The following is a 14,578-nucleotide window of genomic DNA, read 5'->3' on the forward strand; positions in this document are numbered from 1 at the left end:
TTCTGAGTATCACAAAATTGTACCAAGCGGATCAGTTCGTAGCTGGATTCTTCACCAATCTTCCATACCTTCTCCAGAACACAAAATGTCGCTTGGCTCTCCAATTCTATGAGTTGGAAGAATTTCCTGTGTCTCTCTATGGGCCATGTGGCCAGAGACTCTCCTGGAATTTTAGAGTTTTTACGACCCTTTACACACAGGGTGGATTGGGGGGAAGGTGCGCAATTGGGAGGGGGTCAACTGTCCTCCCTGTACCAAAAGAGGCCAACGTCATGACAGTGGGCTGCTGGTCACTACTATAGAGCAGTGAGTCAGTTATCTCACTGAAGGCTTGAATGAACAGAGATGCAAATGTTCACTCGCTGTTACATTTAAAGGGGAAGTCCACTCACACACATGGTAATCCACGCACAAACATTACTTCTCACCAATGCTATTATTGATAACATTATTGATAACATTTATTTAGTATATTTCACATACAATGCCTTAGCCACACAACAAAAAAGGCCATAACTCCACCCAAAAGTATGTCACAGATGTTACATTCCCTCTCCTATAGCACATTGATGTTTATTGTCATGAGTCTTGTTCAGAACTTAGCGGTTTTCCCTTATATAGGCCAGCTTCTAAGTCAAAATTGGCTATATTGTAAAAATTCATTCATTTAAGGTTAAGGTTAGGCATTAGGGTTAGCGGTGTGGTTAGGGTTAGGTTTAAAATCTGATTTTATTACTTTGTGGCTGTGCCATCTAGTGACCGCTCTGCAGAGCTGCTTCCAGAACAAGATTCATGACAAAAAACGCTGACCTGCTCCCCTCTACCCATCCAGATGCATATTAAACCTTTTGAATGAAGTTCCCCTTTTTTAAAATCTGCTTCATAATTGGTTTTCTCTCCCCTCCTGTCCTCAGTATATTCCCGTCTCCAGAGCAGAACGCGGGCCTCTCCAACTACCAGGGCTCGTTGAACACGGGCGGTTCCCTGCCAGACCTCAGCAACCTGCACTTCCCCTCACCGCTGCCCACACCCCTGGACCCAGACGACGGGCACCATGGAGGGGGCGGCTACCACCCCAACCTGAGCGGGGGCAGCAGCACAGGCAACCTGCCCGCCGCCATGATGCACCTCGGCATAGGGAATCACCAGGGAGGCTGGACTGAAGGAGGTGGGTGTTTGGGGTGGTGGGTGGGGGGGGGTGGTGGGGGTGTGGGGGGGGACCGGGTGGGGGGGGGGGGGGCTTTTTCTCAATTCATCTTTCCTCTCATCTTCTCCTCCTCCAATGGAGGACCACCATGGACCTTTTCCTCCAATACGGTTAAGTAAAGGCCTGGAGATGGGTGTGAATGTATGTACTGTGAGAGTGTGGGGATGTGTCTTTTTTGTCTGTGTGCACTCATGTGAAACCAGGCACAGACACGTACATACATACAGAATGTAACCAACCATACAGATGCTTAGAGGATGTCCACAATCACCACATAGTATTGTAATGGTTTAAACAATATACAGTGCCGAAGGAGGTATTTGTACCACTTGACTTATTCCACATTTAGTTGTTACAGCCTGAATTCAAAATTGATTAAATATTAGTTTTTTAACCCATCTACACACATTACCCCACAATGACAAGGTGAAAACATATTTTTAGTAATTTTAGAAAATGTATTGAAAATTAAATACAGAAATGTCTAATTTCCATAAGTATTCCCACCCCTGGGTCAATACATGTTAGAATCAGCTGTGAGTCTTTCTGGGTAAGTCTGTAAGAGCATTGCACACTGTAACGGTTTTGACTTGAGGTTATCATTTATAGGGGTGCCAGGTAGGTTGTGCCTACCAGAGAAAATATTGGTTTCTCCTTTTAGTTTGGGAGGAAATGAGTCCCATCTGGTCCGTCAAGTCTACACCAATACAAAGGACTCATGTAAAAGTCAGGATGGAAATACACTTTTCATAAACCCTTAAAACATTGGAAATAACTTACAAAACAACTGTATTCGTTTGCGTGGTTGTATTACTAACAAATGATCACACACACACAACAATATAACAAATAATGAGCTTTAAACAGCTCTGGTTCCTCCAGAAATGTCCTGTACCTCGGGCCTAAAAAGTCCAGCCCGGTAAACAAGTTCAGGGAACTCAAGTGACCTTAGTCACGCAATGTTTGTCCGTTCATCCCAGTGTAGCGTAAACCCAGTGTCAATCATACACTCAAAATAACTATTTTACCACACATCTCAATAAGTCCTCAACTACAGAAATCATCACGGTATACATCACACCAAAACAAATGAAATACCGTATACAAAAAAGGTTGTAGTCAGTCAGACAAGCCAATCCGCCGACAGATCTCCAGCGGAGAAAGGCCACGAAGAACAACGGGGAGGTGTAGTCCACGGACGCAAAGAGTGGATCCGATCCTGGGTAAAACTGGCTATTAGGCTACACAAAGCACACTTTTAAAGCAACACAACAAACGGAAGAGAGAAGCTTCAGAACTGAGGGTTGAACACATCCTCATTCACGTTTCCATCACAACCCCACTTTTGCGCAGCTGATGCTGACTATTTAATTGGGAATTAAAGGGGAAGAGCCCTATTGGAAGGAGAAGCACTATTTAATTAAGAATTAAAGGGAAGCGCCCTATTGGAAGGAGAAGCACTGAGACGGTTCAGGAAAATTCAGGGCCGTCACAACACCTGCATTGTACAATATTTTCCCATCATTTTTTTCTAAATTCTTCAAGCTCTGTCAAATTGGTTTTTGAATCAGAAACATTCCATGTTGTCTTGGTAAGCAACTCCAGTGTAGATGTGGCCTTGTGTTTTATGTTATTGTCCTGCTGAAAGGTGAATTTGTCTCCCGGTGTCTGTTGATAAGCAGACTTAGCCAGGTTTTCTTGTAGGATTTTGCCTGTGCTTAGCTCTATTCAGTTTAGTTTTTATCGTAAAAACCTCCCTAGTCCTTGCTGATGACAAGCATACCCATAACATGATGCAGCCACCACCATGCTTGAAAATATGAAGAGTGATACTCAGTGATGTGTTGTGCTGGATTTGCACCAAACATTCAGGACATAAAGTTCATTTCTTTGCTAATTTTTTGTTGTTGCCGTTTTACTTTTTAGTCCCATATTGCAAACAGAATACAAATATTTTGTCATATTTGTGTTTTGTACAGGCTTTCTTCTTTTCACTCTGTCATTTAGGTTAGTATTGTGAAGTAACTACAATGTTGTTCCATCCTCAGTTTTGTCCTATCACAGCCATTAAACTCTAACTGTTTTAAAGTCACTATTGGCCTCATGGTGAAATACCTAAACGGTTTCCTTCCTCTCCGTCAACTGAGTTAGGAAGGACGCCTGTTAACACACTTTCTCACACAGAGTCCATGTTAAGACAATTTTTACTCCTGAATTTTCCATAACAAAGGGGTTGAATACTTATTGACTGAAGACAGTTCAGCTTTCCATTTTCAATTAATTTGTTAACATTTCTTAAAACACAATTCTACTTTCACATTATGGCCAGTGACACAAAATCTCAATTTAATCAATTTTAAATTCAGGCTGTAACAACAAAATGTGAAAAAAGTCAAGGGGTGTGAATACTTTCTGAAGACAGCGTGTGTGTAGATGGTTGTATGTGTACAGATGCTGTGTGTGTTCTCACCGGTGCACTGGGGGGGCCCTCGGCCCATCTGCTGGTTTATGTGAAAGGGGTCCTGGGGGTTCATGGCACTTGTGTGAAGAGCCGAGTCCAAGTTGGTTCTGTGCAGGATGAGAAGATAGATGGAGGAGGGGAGGGAGGAGGAGAGAGAGAGAGGAGGAGAGGGTGTTAGTTTTCTGACCCAGTGGTGGACAGAGGCTTTTTACAGTGATACAGCCTGAAATTGGCCAGGGCACTAGAACAGTCTGCAGCACCCGGCCTCACCCTACTAGAATCTGAAGTCAAATGTCTACTGTTTGCTGATGATCTGGTGCGAGGCTGAGGACGCCTCCAGGTTAGGTCAGAGAGTCATTCAGTGGTGGACAGAGGATGAGGATGCCTCGCGGCTAGGTCAGAGAGTCATTCAGTGGTGGACAGAGGATGAGGACGCCTCGCAGCTAGGTCAGAGAGTCATTCAGTGGTGGACAGAGGCTGAGGACGCCTCGCGGCTAGGTCAGAGAGTCATTCAGTGGTGGACAGAGGATGAGGACGCCTCGCGGCTAGGTCAGAGAGTCATTCAGTGGTGGGCCCGCACTCTGCTCTACCTACACACGTACACGCATGTGCGCTCAAACGTACATGTATGCACACACACGCACAGACCCTCTCTCTCTCACACACACACACACACACACACACACACACACACACACACACACACCTCTTTCACTGGCTACAGCTGAGGGCTTTCTCAAGTGCTCTTCATTAAGCTCCAATGGCTATGTTAATGCTTCACTCTCCCTCTAAGGACAAATCTCTCCCTCCCTCTTTCTCTCCCCATCCCTCACTTTCTCTTTCCCTTAAGGATGCATCTCTCACACTCTCCTTCTCAAGATGGACACCCTCTTTCACAGGGTGGTTATAACATATACCTACTACCATACCCCATTCAAAGGCACTTAAATCCTTTGTCTTGCCCATTCACCTTCTGAATGGCACACATACACCATCCTTGTCTCAATTTTCTCACGGCAAAAAAATTCCTTCATCTACACTGATTGAAGTGGATTTAACAAGTGACATCAGTAAGGGATCATAGCTTTCACCTGGATTCACCTGGTCAGTCTGTGTCATGGAAAGAGCAGCCCTTCTTAATGTTTTGTACACTCAATGTAAATCATTGTGTCTCTGTATTCTGTGCTGGGTTTGTGCCTGGGGAGGAACCACCCTGTAGGGTAGTGGAAAGTGCTCAACTTTATTTTATTCAAAAGACCGTTGTTAAAAGGGTGATCCAAGCCATGAACCGATCGCCAATAATAAAAAAAGGGCCAACAAGCCAATACCTTCACATTGGGTGTTTTCTGAACCACATTATTATTTACAAAAAAAAGGCATTAAAGGCCCAGTGCAGTCAAAAAAATGGATTTTCCTGTGTTTTACATATATTTCCACACTGTGGTTGGAATAATATTGTGAAAATTATGTTAATAGCCTTTTAGTGTAAGAGCGGTTTGAAGAGACTGCCTGAAATTTCAACCTGTTTTGGTCTGCCTGGTGACATCACCAATAAGAAAAAGTTCCAAACCTCTGCCAATAGCAGCTAGTTTTCAGTTTTCCCCTCCACTCAGACCACTCCAGACAGTCCTAGCAAAATTCTTGCTAAGAAATTGCTCTTTGCTATGAAGCTATTTTGTTAGTTTTCAATTAAAATTGTCAAAAATAATCGCAGTAAGGTACTTAATTGTTACCCAGAAATGATAAAAACGTCTGCATTGGGCCTTTAGGAGAATCATGTCTGGCCCCATTTTTGATTTCCACACTGTAGTGGAAATGGAAATAGACATGTGATTGGAAGTGAGCTTCTCCAACCAGAGTAAAGTGAATATAGAGGGATGTCTTTATCCAACCCTCCTCCCTCTGAAATCTACCACTATCTAATCACTCCTCTCTTTCTCTGATGCTCTCTCTTTCTCTGACTCTCTCTCTCTGTCTCTCTCTCTGTCTGACCCTCTCTCTCTGTCTGACCCCCTCTCTCTCTCTCTCTCTCTCTCTCTCTCTCTCTCTCTCTGACCATCTCTCTCTCTCTCTCTGACCATCTCTCTCTCTCTCTCTCTGACCATCTCTCTCTCTCTCTCTCTGACCATCTCTCTCTCTGACCATCTCTCTCTCTCTCTCTGACCATCTCTCTCTCTCTCTCTCTCTGACCATCTCTCTCTCTCTCTCTGACCCTCTCTCTCTCTCTCTCCCTCTGACCCTCTCTCTCTCGCTCTCTGACCGTCTCTCTCTCTGACCATCTCTCTCTCTCTCTGACCCTCTCTCTCTCTCTCTCCCTCTGACCCTCTCTCTCTCGCTCTCTGACCGTCTCTCTCTCTCGCTCTTTGACCGTCTGTCTCTCTCGAACCCTCCTCTGACCCTCTCTCTCCCTCTCTCGCTCTCTCTCGAACCCCCCCCCTCTCTCTCTCTCTTGGACTCTCTCTCTCTCTTGGACTCTCTCTCTCGGACTCTCTCTCTCTCAGACTCTCTCTCTCTCTCTCGAACTCTCTCTCTCTCGGACTCTCTCTCTCTCGGACTCTCTCTCTCTCTCGAACTGACTCTCTCGAACTGACTCTCTCGAACGCTCTCTCTCTCTCTGACTCTCTCGAACGCTCTCTCTCTCTCTGACTCTCTCGAACGCTCTCTCTCTCTCTGACTCAGACCCTGTCTCTCCCTCTCTCTCTGACCCTCTCTCGCTCTCTCGCACTCTCTCTCTGACTCTCTCGCACCCTCTCTCAGGCCCTCTCGCACTCTCGGACACTCTCTCTGTCTGACCCTCTCTGACTCTCTCTCTCTCTGTCTGACCCTCTCTCTTGCTCTCTCTCTCTCTCTCTCTGACCCTCTCTCTCGCTCTCTCGTACCCCCTCTCTCTCTGACCGTCTCTCTCTCTCGCTCTCTGACCGTCTCTCTCTCTCTCTCTCGCTCTCTGACCGTCTCTCTCTCTCTCTCTCGCTCTCTGACCGTCTCTCTCTCTCGGACCCTCTCACTGTCTGACCCTCTGACTCGCTCTCTCTCTCTGTCTGACCCTCACTGACTTGCTCTCTCTCTGTCTGAACCTCACTCTCTCTGTCTGAACCTCACTCTCTCTGTCTGAACCTCACTCTCTCTGTCTGAACCTCACTCTCTCTCTGTCTGAACCTCTCTCTCTCTCTGTCTGAACCTCTCTCTCTCTTTGTCTGAACCTCTCTCTCTCTCTTTGTCTGAACCTCTCTCTCTCTCTTTGTCTGAACCTCTCTCTCTCTCTTTGTCTGAACCTCTCTCTCTCTCTTTGTCTGAACCTCTCTCTCTCTCTTTGTCTGAACCTCTCTCTCTCTCTTTGTCTGAACCTCTCCCTCTCTCTTTGTCTGAACCTCTCCCTCTCTCTCTTTGTCTGAACCTCTCTCTCTCTGACCCTCTCTCTCTCTGACCCTCTCTCTCTCTCTGACCCTCTCTCTCTCTCTGACCCTCTCTCTCTCTGACCCTCTCTCTCTCTGACCCTCTCTCTCTCTCTCCCTCTCTCTCTGACCCTCTCTCTCTCTCTCTCTCTCTCTCTCTCTCTCTCTCTCTCTCTGACCCTCTCTCTCTCTCTCTCTGACCCTCTCTCTCTCTCTCTCTCTGACCCTCTCTCTCGCTCTCTCGTACCCTCTCTCTCTCTCTCTCTGACCCTCTCTTTCCCTCTCTCGTACCCTCTTTCGCTCTCTCGTACCCCCTCTCTCTCTGACCGTCTCTGTCTCTCTCGCTCTCTCTGACCCTCTCTCGCTCTCTCTGACCCTCTCTCGCTCTCTCGGACCCTCTCTCGCTCTCTGACCGTCTCTCTCTCTCTGACCCTCTCTCTCTCTCTCTCTTTCTCTCTCTCTCAATTCAATTAAATTTGCTTTATTGGCATGACGTAACAATGTACATATTGCCAAAGCTTATTTTGGATATTTACAATATAAAAAATAAATAAAAATGAGAATCAAAATTGTCAACGGGACAACAGTAACAACAATAACCAAGGGTCAAAATAACCATACATTCAACAATAACAATAGTCATACAGTAGAGTACATGTGCAGGTTTATTGGTCTGTCAGACACTGTCCCTCAACTTATGGCAGGCAGCAACACACAGCTCTCTGCGTCCTCCCCCAACAGGACGGGTAGCCTGTCCTCATCAGAGAGGTCTTTGAAACCTTGAATAAGGGTTTCAAATTTGGGGAAATGACACTCTCTAATTGTTTTATATTTTTTACATTTTGTCAGGAAATGCAGCTCCGTCTCAGGTTCTGCTGTTATGCAGTGGTTGCACAGCCTTTCCTCTTCAGGGAGCCAGGTTTTCCTGTGTCTACCCTTCTCAATGGCAAGGCTGTGCTCACTGAGCCTGTACTTTGTCAAGGTTTTTCTAAGGTTTTGATCAGTAACCATGGTCAAATATTTAGCCATAGTGTACTGTCGATTTAGGGCCAGATAGCACTGCATTTTGCTTTGTGTTTGTGCTTGTGTTTCCCAATAAGCAATGTAGTTTTGTTTTGACTGTGTTGTAATTTGGTTTATTCTGATTGATTGGATGTTCTGGTCCTGAGGCTTCAGTGTGTTAGTAGAACAGGTTTGTGAACTCAGCCCCAGGACCAGCTGGATGAGGGGACTCTTTTCTTTGCTCATCTCTTGGCATTGCAGGGCTTGGTAATGATATGAGATTATTTTAGATGTTTCCAAAACTTAATTGCTCTTTTTTGAGTTTTTATTATTAGTGGATATTGGCCTAATTCTGCCCTGCATGCATTGTTTGTAGTTTTCCTCTGGACACGTAGGAGAATCTTACAGAACTCTGCATGTAGGGTTTCAATGGGGTGTTTGTCCCATTTGATGAAATCTTGTTTTGCAAGTGGACCCCACACCTCGCTGCCATAAAGTGCATTTGGTTCAATGACATATTCAATTAGTTTTAGCCAAATCTTAATAGGTATTTTAATTAGCTTTTTAATGGCGTAGAATGCCCTGCGTGCTTTCTCTCTGTTCATTCACTGCCTCATTAAGGTGTCCAGTTGAGCTTATTTTTAAACCTAAGTAATTGTAGCGTGTACAGTACTCTATATATTTTGTACCAATTGAGAACTTTGGTCTAATTCCCTGAGATCTGGATCTTCTCTGGAAAATCATTATTTTAGTCTTTTTGGGGTTTACTGCCAGGGCCCAGGTCTGGCAGTACTGCTCTAGCAGGTCCAGGCTCTGCTGTAGGCCAGGTGCTGTAGGTGACAGCAGGCATAGGTCATCTGCGAAGAGTAGGCATTTAACTTCTGAATTGTGGAGACTAACACCAAGGGCTGAGGATTTTTCTAGAATAGTGGCCAATTCGTTAATGTAAATATTGAAGAGTGCAGGGCTCAGATTGCAACCCTGACGAAGGCCCCGCCCTTGGTTAAAGAATTCTGTTCTTTTCTTACCAATTTTAATGCTGCACGTATTGCCAGTATACATTGATTTAATTATGTCATATGTTTTACCCCCTACACCACTTTCAATAACTTTGTAGAACAGTCCTGTATGCCAAATAGAATCAAATGCTTTTTGGAAGTCGATAAAGTAAGCGTATATTTTGGTATTATTTTGGTGGACATGTTTATCTATCAGGGTGTGTAAGGTGTAAATATGATCAGTTGTGCGATGTTTTGGTATAAATCCAATTTGGCTTTTACTCAAGACATTGTGCTTATTAACCTCTATGAGCTAGGTGGGACGCTTGCGTCCCACCTACTCAACAACCAGTGTAATCCCGTGGCGCGTTATTCAAATACCTTAGAAATGCAAAACCTTCAATTTTTCAAAAATATGACTATTTTACACCATTTTAAAGATAAGACTCTCGTTAATCTAACCACACTGTCCGATTTCAAAAAGGCTTTACAACGAAAGCAAAACATTAGATTATGTCAGCAGAGTACCCAGCCAGAAATAATCAGACACCCATTTTTCAAGCTAGCATATAATGTCAAATAAACCCAAACCACAGCTAAATGTAGCACTAACCTTTGATGATCTTCATCAGATGACAACCCTAGGACATTATGTTATACAATACATGCATGTTTTGTTCAATCAAGTTAATATTTATATCAAAAACCAGCTTTTTACATTAGCATGTGACTAGCATTCCCACCGAACACTGCCGGTGAATTTACTAAATTACTCACGATAAACGTTCACAAAAAGCATAACAATTATTTTAAGAATTATAGATACAGAACTCCTCTATGCACTCGATATGTCCGATTTTAAAATAGCTTTTCGGTGAAAGCACATTTTGCAATATTCTCAGTTGATAGCCCGGCATCACAGGGCTAGCTATTTAGACACCCAGCAAGTTTAGCACTCATCAAAGTCAGATTTACTATAAGAAAAATGTTATTACCTTTGCTGTCTTCGTCAGAATGCACTCCCAGGACTTCTACTTCAATAACAAATGTTGGTTTGGTCCAAAATAATCCATCGTTATATCCAAACAGCGGCGTTTTGTTCGTGCGTTCAAGACACTATCCGAAAGTGTAAATAAGGGTAGCGAGCATGGCGCAATTCGTGACGAAACAATTCTAAATATTCCATTACCGTACTTCGAAGCATGTCAACCGCTGTTTAAAATCAATTTTTATGCCATTTTTCTCATAAAAAAGCAATAATATTCCGACCGGGAATCTGCGTTTAGGTAAACAGACAAAAGAAAAGAAAGCATTCGGTCGACTCGGGCACGCGCCTAAGCCCATAGTACTCTGAGCGGCCACTTGCCAAAAGCGATAAAGTGTTTCAGCCAGAGCCTGCCTCGATATCGTTCAGCTTTTTCCCGGGCTCTGAGAGACTATGGGAGCCGTAGGAAGTGTCACGTTATTGCACAGATCCTCAGTCTTCAATAAAAAGAGCCAAGATGAGACACTACTTCTCAGACAGGCCACTTCCTGCATGAAATCTTCTCAAGTTTTGGCCTGCCATAGGAGTTCTGTTATACTCACAGACACCATTCAAACAGTTTTAGAAACTTTAGGGTGTTTTCTATCCAAAGCCAATAATTATATGCATATTCTAGTTACTGGGCAGGAGTAGTAACCAGATTAAATCGGGTACGTTTTTTATCCGGCTGTGTCAATACTGCCCCCTAGCCCTAACAGGTTAAGGAAGTTTAGAACTCTTACATTGATGATACTACAGAAAACCTTCCCCAGGTTACTGTTCACACAAATGCCTCTGTAATTGTTAGGGTCAAATTTGTCTCCGTTCTTAAAGATTGGGGTTATGAGTCCTTGATTCCAGATGTCAGGGAAATAACCTACACTCAGGATCAAATTAAACAGTTTTAATATAGCCAATTGAAATTTTGCACTAGTGAGTTTGAGCATCTCATTTAGGATGCCATCAGGTCCGCATGCTTTTTTAAATTTGAGGGCCTGAAGTTTCTTATAGAGCTCCTGGTCAGTAATTGGGGAGTCCAATGGATTTTGATTGTCCTTTATAGCTTTTTCTAATCCATTCAACTTACATTTACATTTAAGTCATTTAGCAGACGCTCTTATCCAGAGCGACTTACAAATTGGTGCATTCACCTTATGATATCCAGTGGAACAACCACTTTACAATAGTGCATCTAAATCTTTTAAGGGGGGGTTAGAAGGATTACTTTATCCTATCCTAGGTATTCCTTAAAGAGGTGGGGTTTCAGGTGTCTCCGGAAGGTGGTGATTGACTCCGCTGTCCTGGCGTCGTGAGGGAGCTTGTTCCACCATTGGGGTGCCAGAGCAGCGAACAGTTTTGACTGGGCTGAGCGGGAACTGTGCTTCCTCAGAGGTAGGGGGGCCAGCAGGCCAGAGGTGGATGAACGCAGTGCCCTTGTTTGGGTGTAGGGCCTGATCAGAGCCTGAAGGTATGGAGGTGCCTTTCCCTTCACAGCTCCGTAGGAAATCACCATGGTCTTGTAGCGGATGCGAGCTTTAACTGGAAGCCAGTGGAGAGAGCGGAGGAGCGGGGTGACGTGAGAGAACTTGGGAAGGTTGAACACCAGACGGGCTGCGGCGTTCTGGATGAGTTGTAGGGGTTTAATGGCACAGGCAGGGAGCCCAGACAACAGCGAGTTGCAGTAATCCAGACGGGAGATGACAAGTATCTGGATTAGGACCTGCGGCGCTTCCTGTGTGAGGCAGGGTCGTACTCTGCGAATGTTGTAGAGCATGAACCTACAGGATCGGGTCACCGCCTTGATGTTAGTGGAGAACGACAGGTGGTTGTCCAGGATCACGCCAAGGTTCTTAGCACTCTGGGAGGAGGACACAAGGGAGTTGTCAACCGTGAACTTCTCATGAATTTGGTGTTGTTCTGCGTTTGTGTCAATTTGAGCGGTGTTGTAGAGTGTTTTGAAATGGTTTGTCCATATGTCACCATTTTGTATCGCTAATTCCTCTTGTGTAGATTTTTTTTCGTTTTTTCCAATTTTTCCAGAAGTTGTTTGTGTTTATGGACTCCTCAATTAGTGCCAGCTGCTTGCTGTTGTACTGTGCTTTTTTGTTCTGAGTGTATGTTTATAGAGTTTTAAACTCTCACAGTAATGAAGGCGTAATTCACCATTATTTGGGTCTCTGTGCTTTTGGTTGGATAGTGTTCTAAGTTTTTTCCTTATAATTTTACAATCTGCATCAAACCAGTTGTCATCTGTGATTTTTTTGTTTTGTTTTTTATCAATTTCAATTGTGCTTCTTTTGCCGTTTGCCTGAATATATAGTTGATGTTTTATAGTTGATGTTTCGTACTGCTAGATTGATGCCTTCTTTACTGTGAGTGAATGTGGTATCCAGAAAGTTATCTAAGAGTGTTTGGATATTTTGGTTCCAGGTTGCTTTCTGGTAATCTTCTGTGCTGTTTTGGGCCCATCTGTATGAATTTCTGATGTTGTACAGCTTACTGGGCTGTGAATGTGTGGTTGTTTCCATGTCTGTTCTTTTGAGGAACAACGTAATTTGGCTGTGATCAGACAGAGGTGTTAGTGGCTTGACAGTGAATGAGCTGAGAGAGAAAGGGTCCATGTCTGTGATCATATAGTCTACTGTACTGTGTCCAAGAGGTGAGCAGTAGGTGAATCTCCCCAAAGAGTCCCCCCGTAACCTACCATTGACAAAGTACAGACCTAGACTTCTACAGAGCTGCAAAAGATCCCTTCCGTTTTTGTTGATGGTGCTGTCACTGTTGTTTCTATGGGGGAGATTAAGACAGTTAGAAAGAGTATGGCCTGTAATAAAGCTGTCACCTCGTGTGCTCGTTAGATCAGGTAGTGTTCCTGTGCACGCATTTGTGTCCCCACAGATGAGCACATTTCCCTGGGCCTGGAAATGGCACGTCTCTTCCTCAAGGGTGGGGAAGATCTCCTCTGAGTAATATGGGGATTCTGAGGGGGGGATATATACTGCGCAAAGGAACACATCTTTTTCTGTCAGTACAAGTTATTTTTTTAGTTTTAACCAAATGTGATATTTACCAATTTTGAGGGGATCTATTAGATTTTGTAGTTCGGATTTGTACCAAATGATCAACCCTCCAGAGTCTCTGCCTCTATTGACAGAGCTGTGTTTTTGTGATGGCACAATGACCTCTCTGTAGCCTGTGGGACAGTGAGTGACAATGTCACTCCAGTGCTAAACTCTTCAGTCCAAAGGTTGATGAGTTTAGGCCCTGAATGTTCCACATGCTAACTGATAGCGATTTCATGTTGCAAAAAGAAAGAATAGCAGTCAGAAATACAGTAACTACTAACTAATAAGTTGTTAAGAGAGAGATAAACAGGATATCAGCTAACATTTTTTCTGTTATATATATATAACAGAAAAAATGTTAGCTGATATCCTGTTTATCTCTCTCTTAACAACTTATTAGTTAGTAGTTACTGTATTTCTGACTGCTATTCTTTCTTTTTGCAACATGAAATCGCTATCAGTTAGCATGTGGAACATTCAGGGCCTAAACTCATCAACCTTTATATATATATATATATATTCCTATTCATTGAACAAGTAAATTCTAGTACAATAGGTGTGTGTGTGTAGTGCAGATGTATTGGAGGAGCTGTTTAATCTCACTTAATCCTACAGGGTTCTCCTGTCCTCTGACGACCTCTGCGTAGCTGCGCTGGTCCTGCTGTTGGGCCCTGTGGAGTGGGGGAGGGCCAGTTCTGGGTCGTGGGGCTTCCTCTCTGGTCTGGTGAAGGTGGTGGTCTGGTGTGGGGTAGTAGGCTGGGCCCGGTCCGGTCTGGCTAAGCCGATGGAAGTGGTGATGCTCTGGTGGTGGGTGGGGCCTGTGGGGTGCGCTGGGTCTGGTGGGGCGTTGAGGGGGCCTGGGGCTCCTTGGTGGTGCAGTGGTCTGGTAGGGGTCTCTGGGTGCTCCTCTGTCCAGTGCGGCATGGGGTGTTTGTCTACCAAGTGCCACGTCCTTTAGAGACTTGGCAAACATCCCTACTGTCTGCTTCCTCAGGTGGGAGTGGTCATGCAGATGCTCTGGGGTGATTGTTGGGTGGTGAGCAACGTGCACGTTCGGGAGTAGGCCACACCCTCTGGTGATGTCAGCGTTGACTTTCTGAATGGTACGGGGATGAAAGTCTTTGCGGGGCAGCAGAGTGGAGATGGTGATGTGGGAGTTGGGGAACCACTCAGAGGCCCTCTCTGCTACTCTGTTGACCAGGCTGCCTACTCTCTCTTGCGCCTCTCGCAGGTTGTTGGTGCCAGTGTGAAAAATGATGTGGCCTGGTGTGCCAAAGTCAGGCTGGGACAGGATGTGGAGTGCATCCTGTGTTTTTGGGCAGCATATTTTGCACACCTTGTGTTGGGGGAAGAGTTTATCTTCTTGGATGAATTTCCCATTTGAGTCAATGAGGATGGCCACCTCAGTGGGTTTTACCAGATTAGTGTG

General features: G+C 44.6%; 1 protein-coding gene across 4 annotated transcripts in view; it reads left to right on the forward strand.

Annotated features, from left to right (window-relative positions):
* LOC106572427 (CREB-regulated transcription coactivator 3) overlaps positions 1–14,578 on the forward strand; it is a 115,833-nt gene that overhangs the window by 86,012 nt on the left and 15,243 nt on the right. For all 4 annotated transcript variants that reach the window (XM_045689421.1, XM_045689422.1, XM_045689419.1 and 1 more), the window contains one exon: positions 915–1,168. In XM_045689421.1, coding sequence (XP_045545377.1) covers positions 915–1,168 — 254 coding nt within the window. The remainder of the gene's footprint in view (positions 1–914; positions 1,169–14,578) is intronic.

Source organism: Salmo salar, chromosome ssa11 (genome assembly GCF_905237065.1).
Source record: "Salmo salar chromosome ssa11, Ssal_v3.1, whole genome shotgun sequence".
Taxonomy (NCBI): Eukaryota; Metazoa; Chordata; class Actinopteri; order Salmoniformes; family Salmonidae; genus Salmo; species Salmo salar.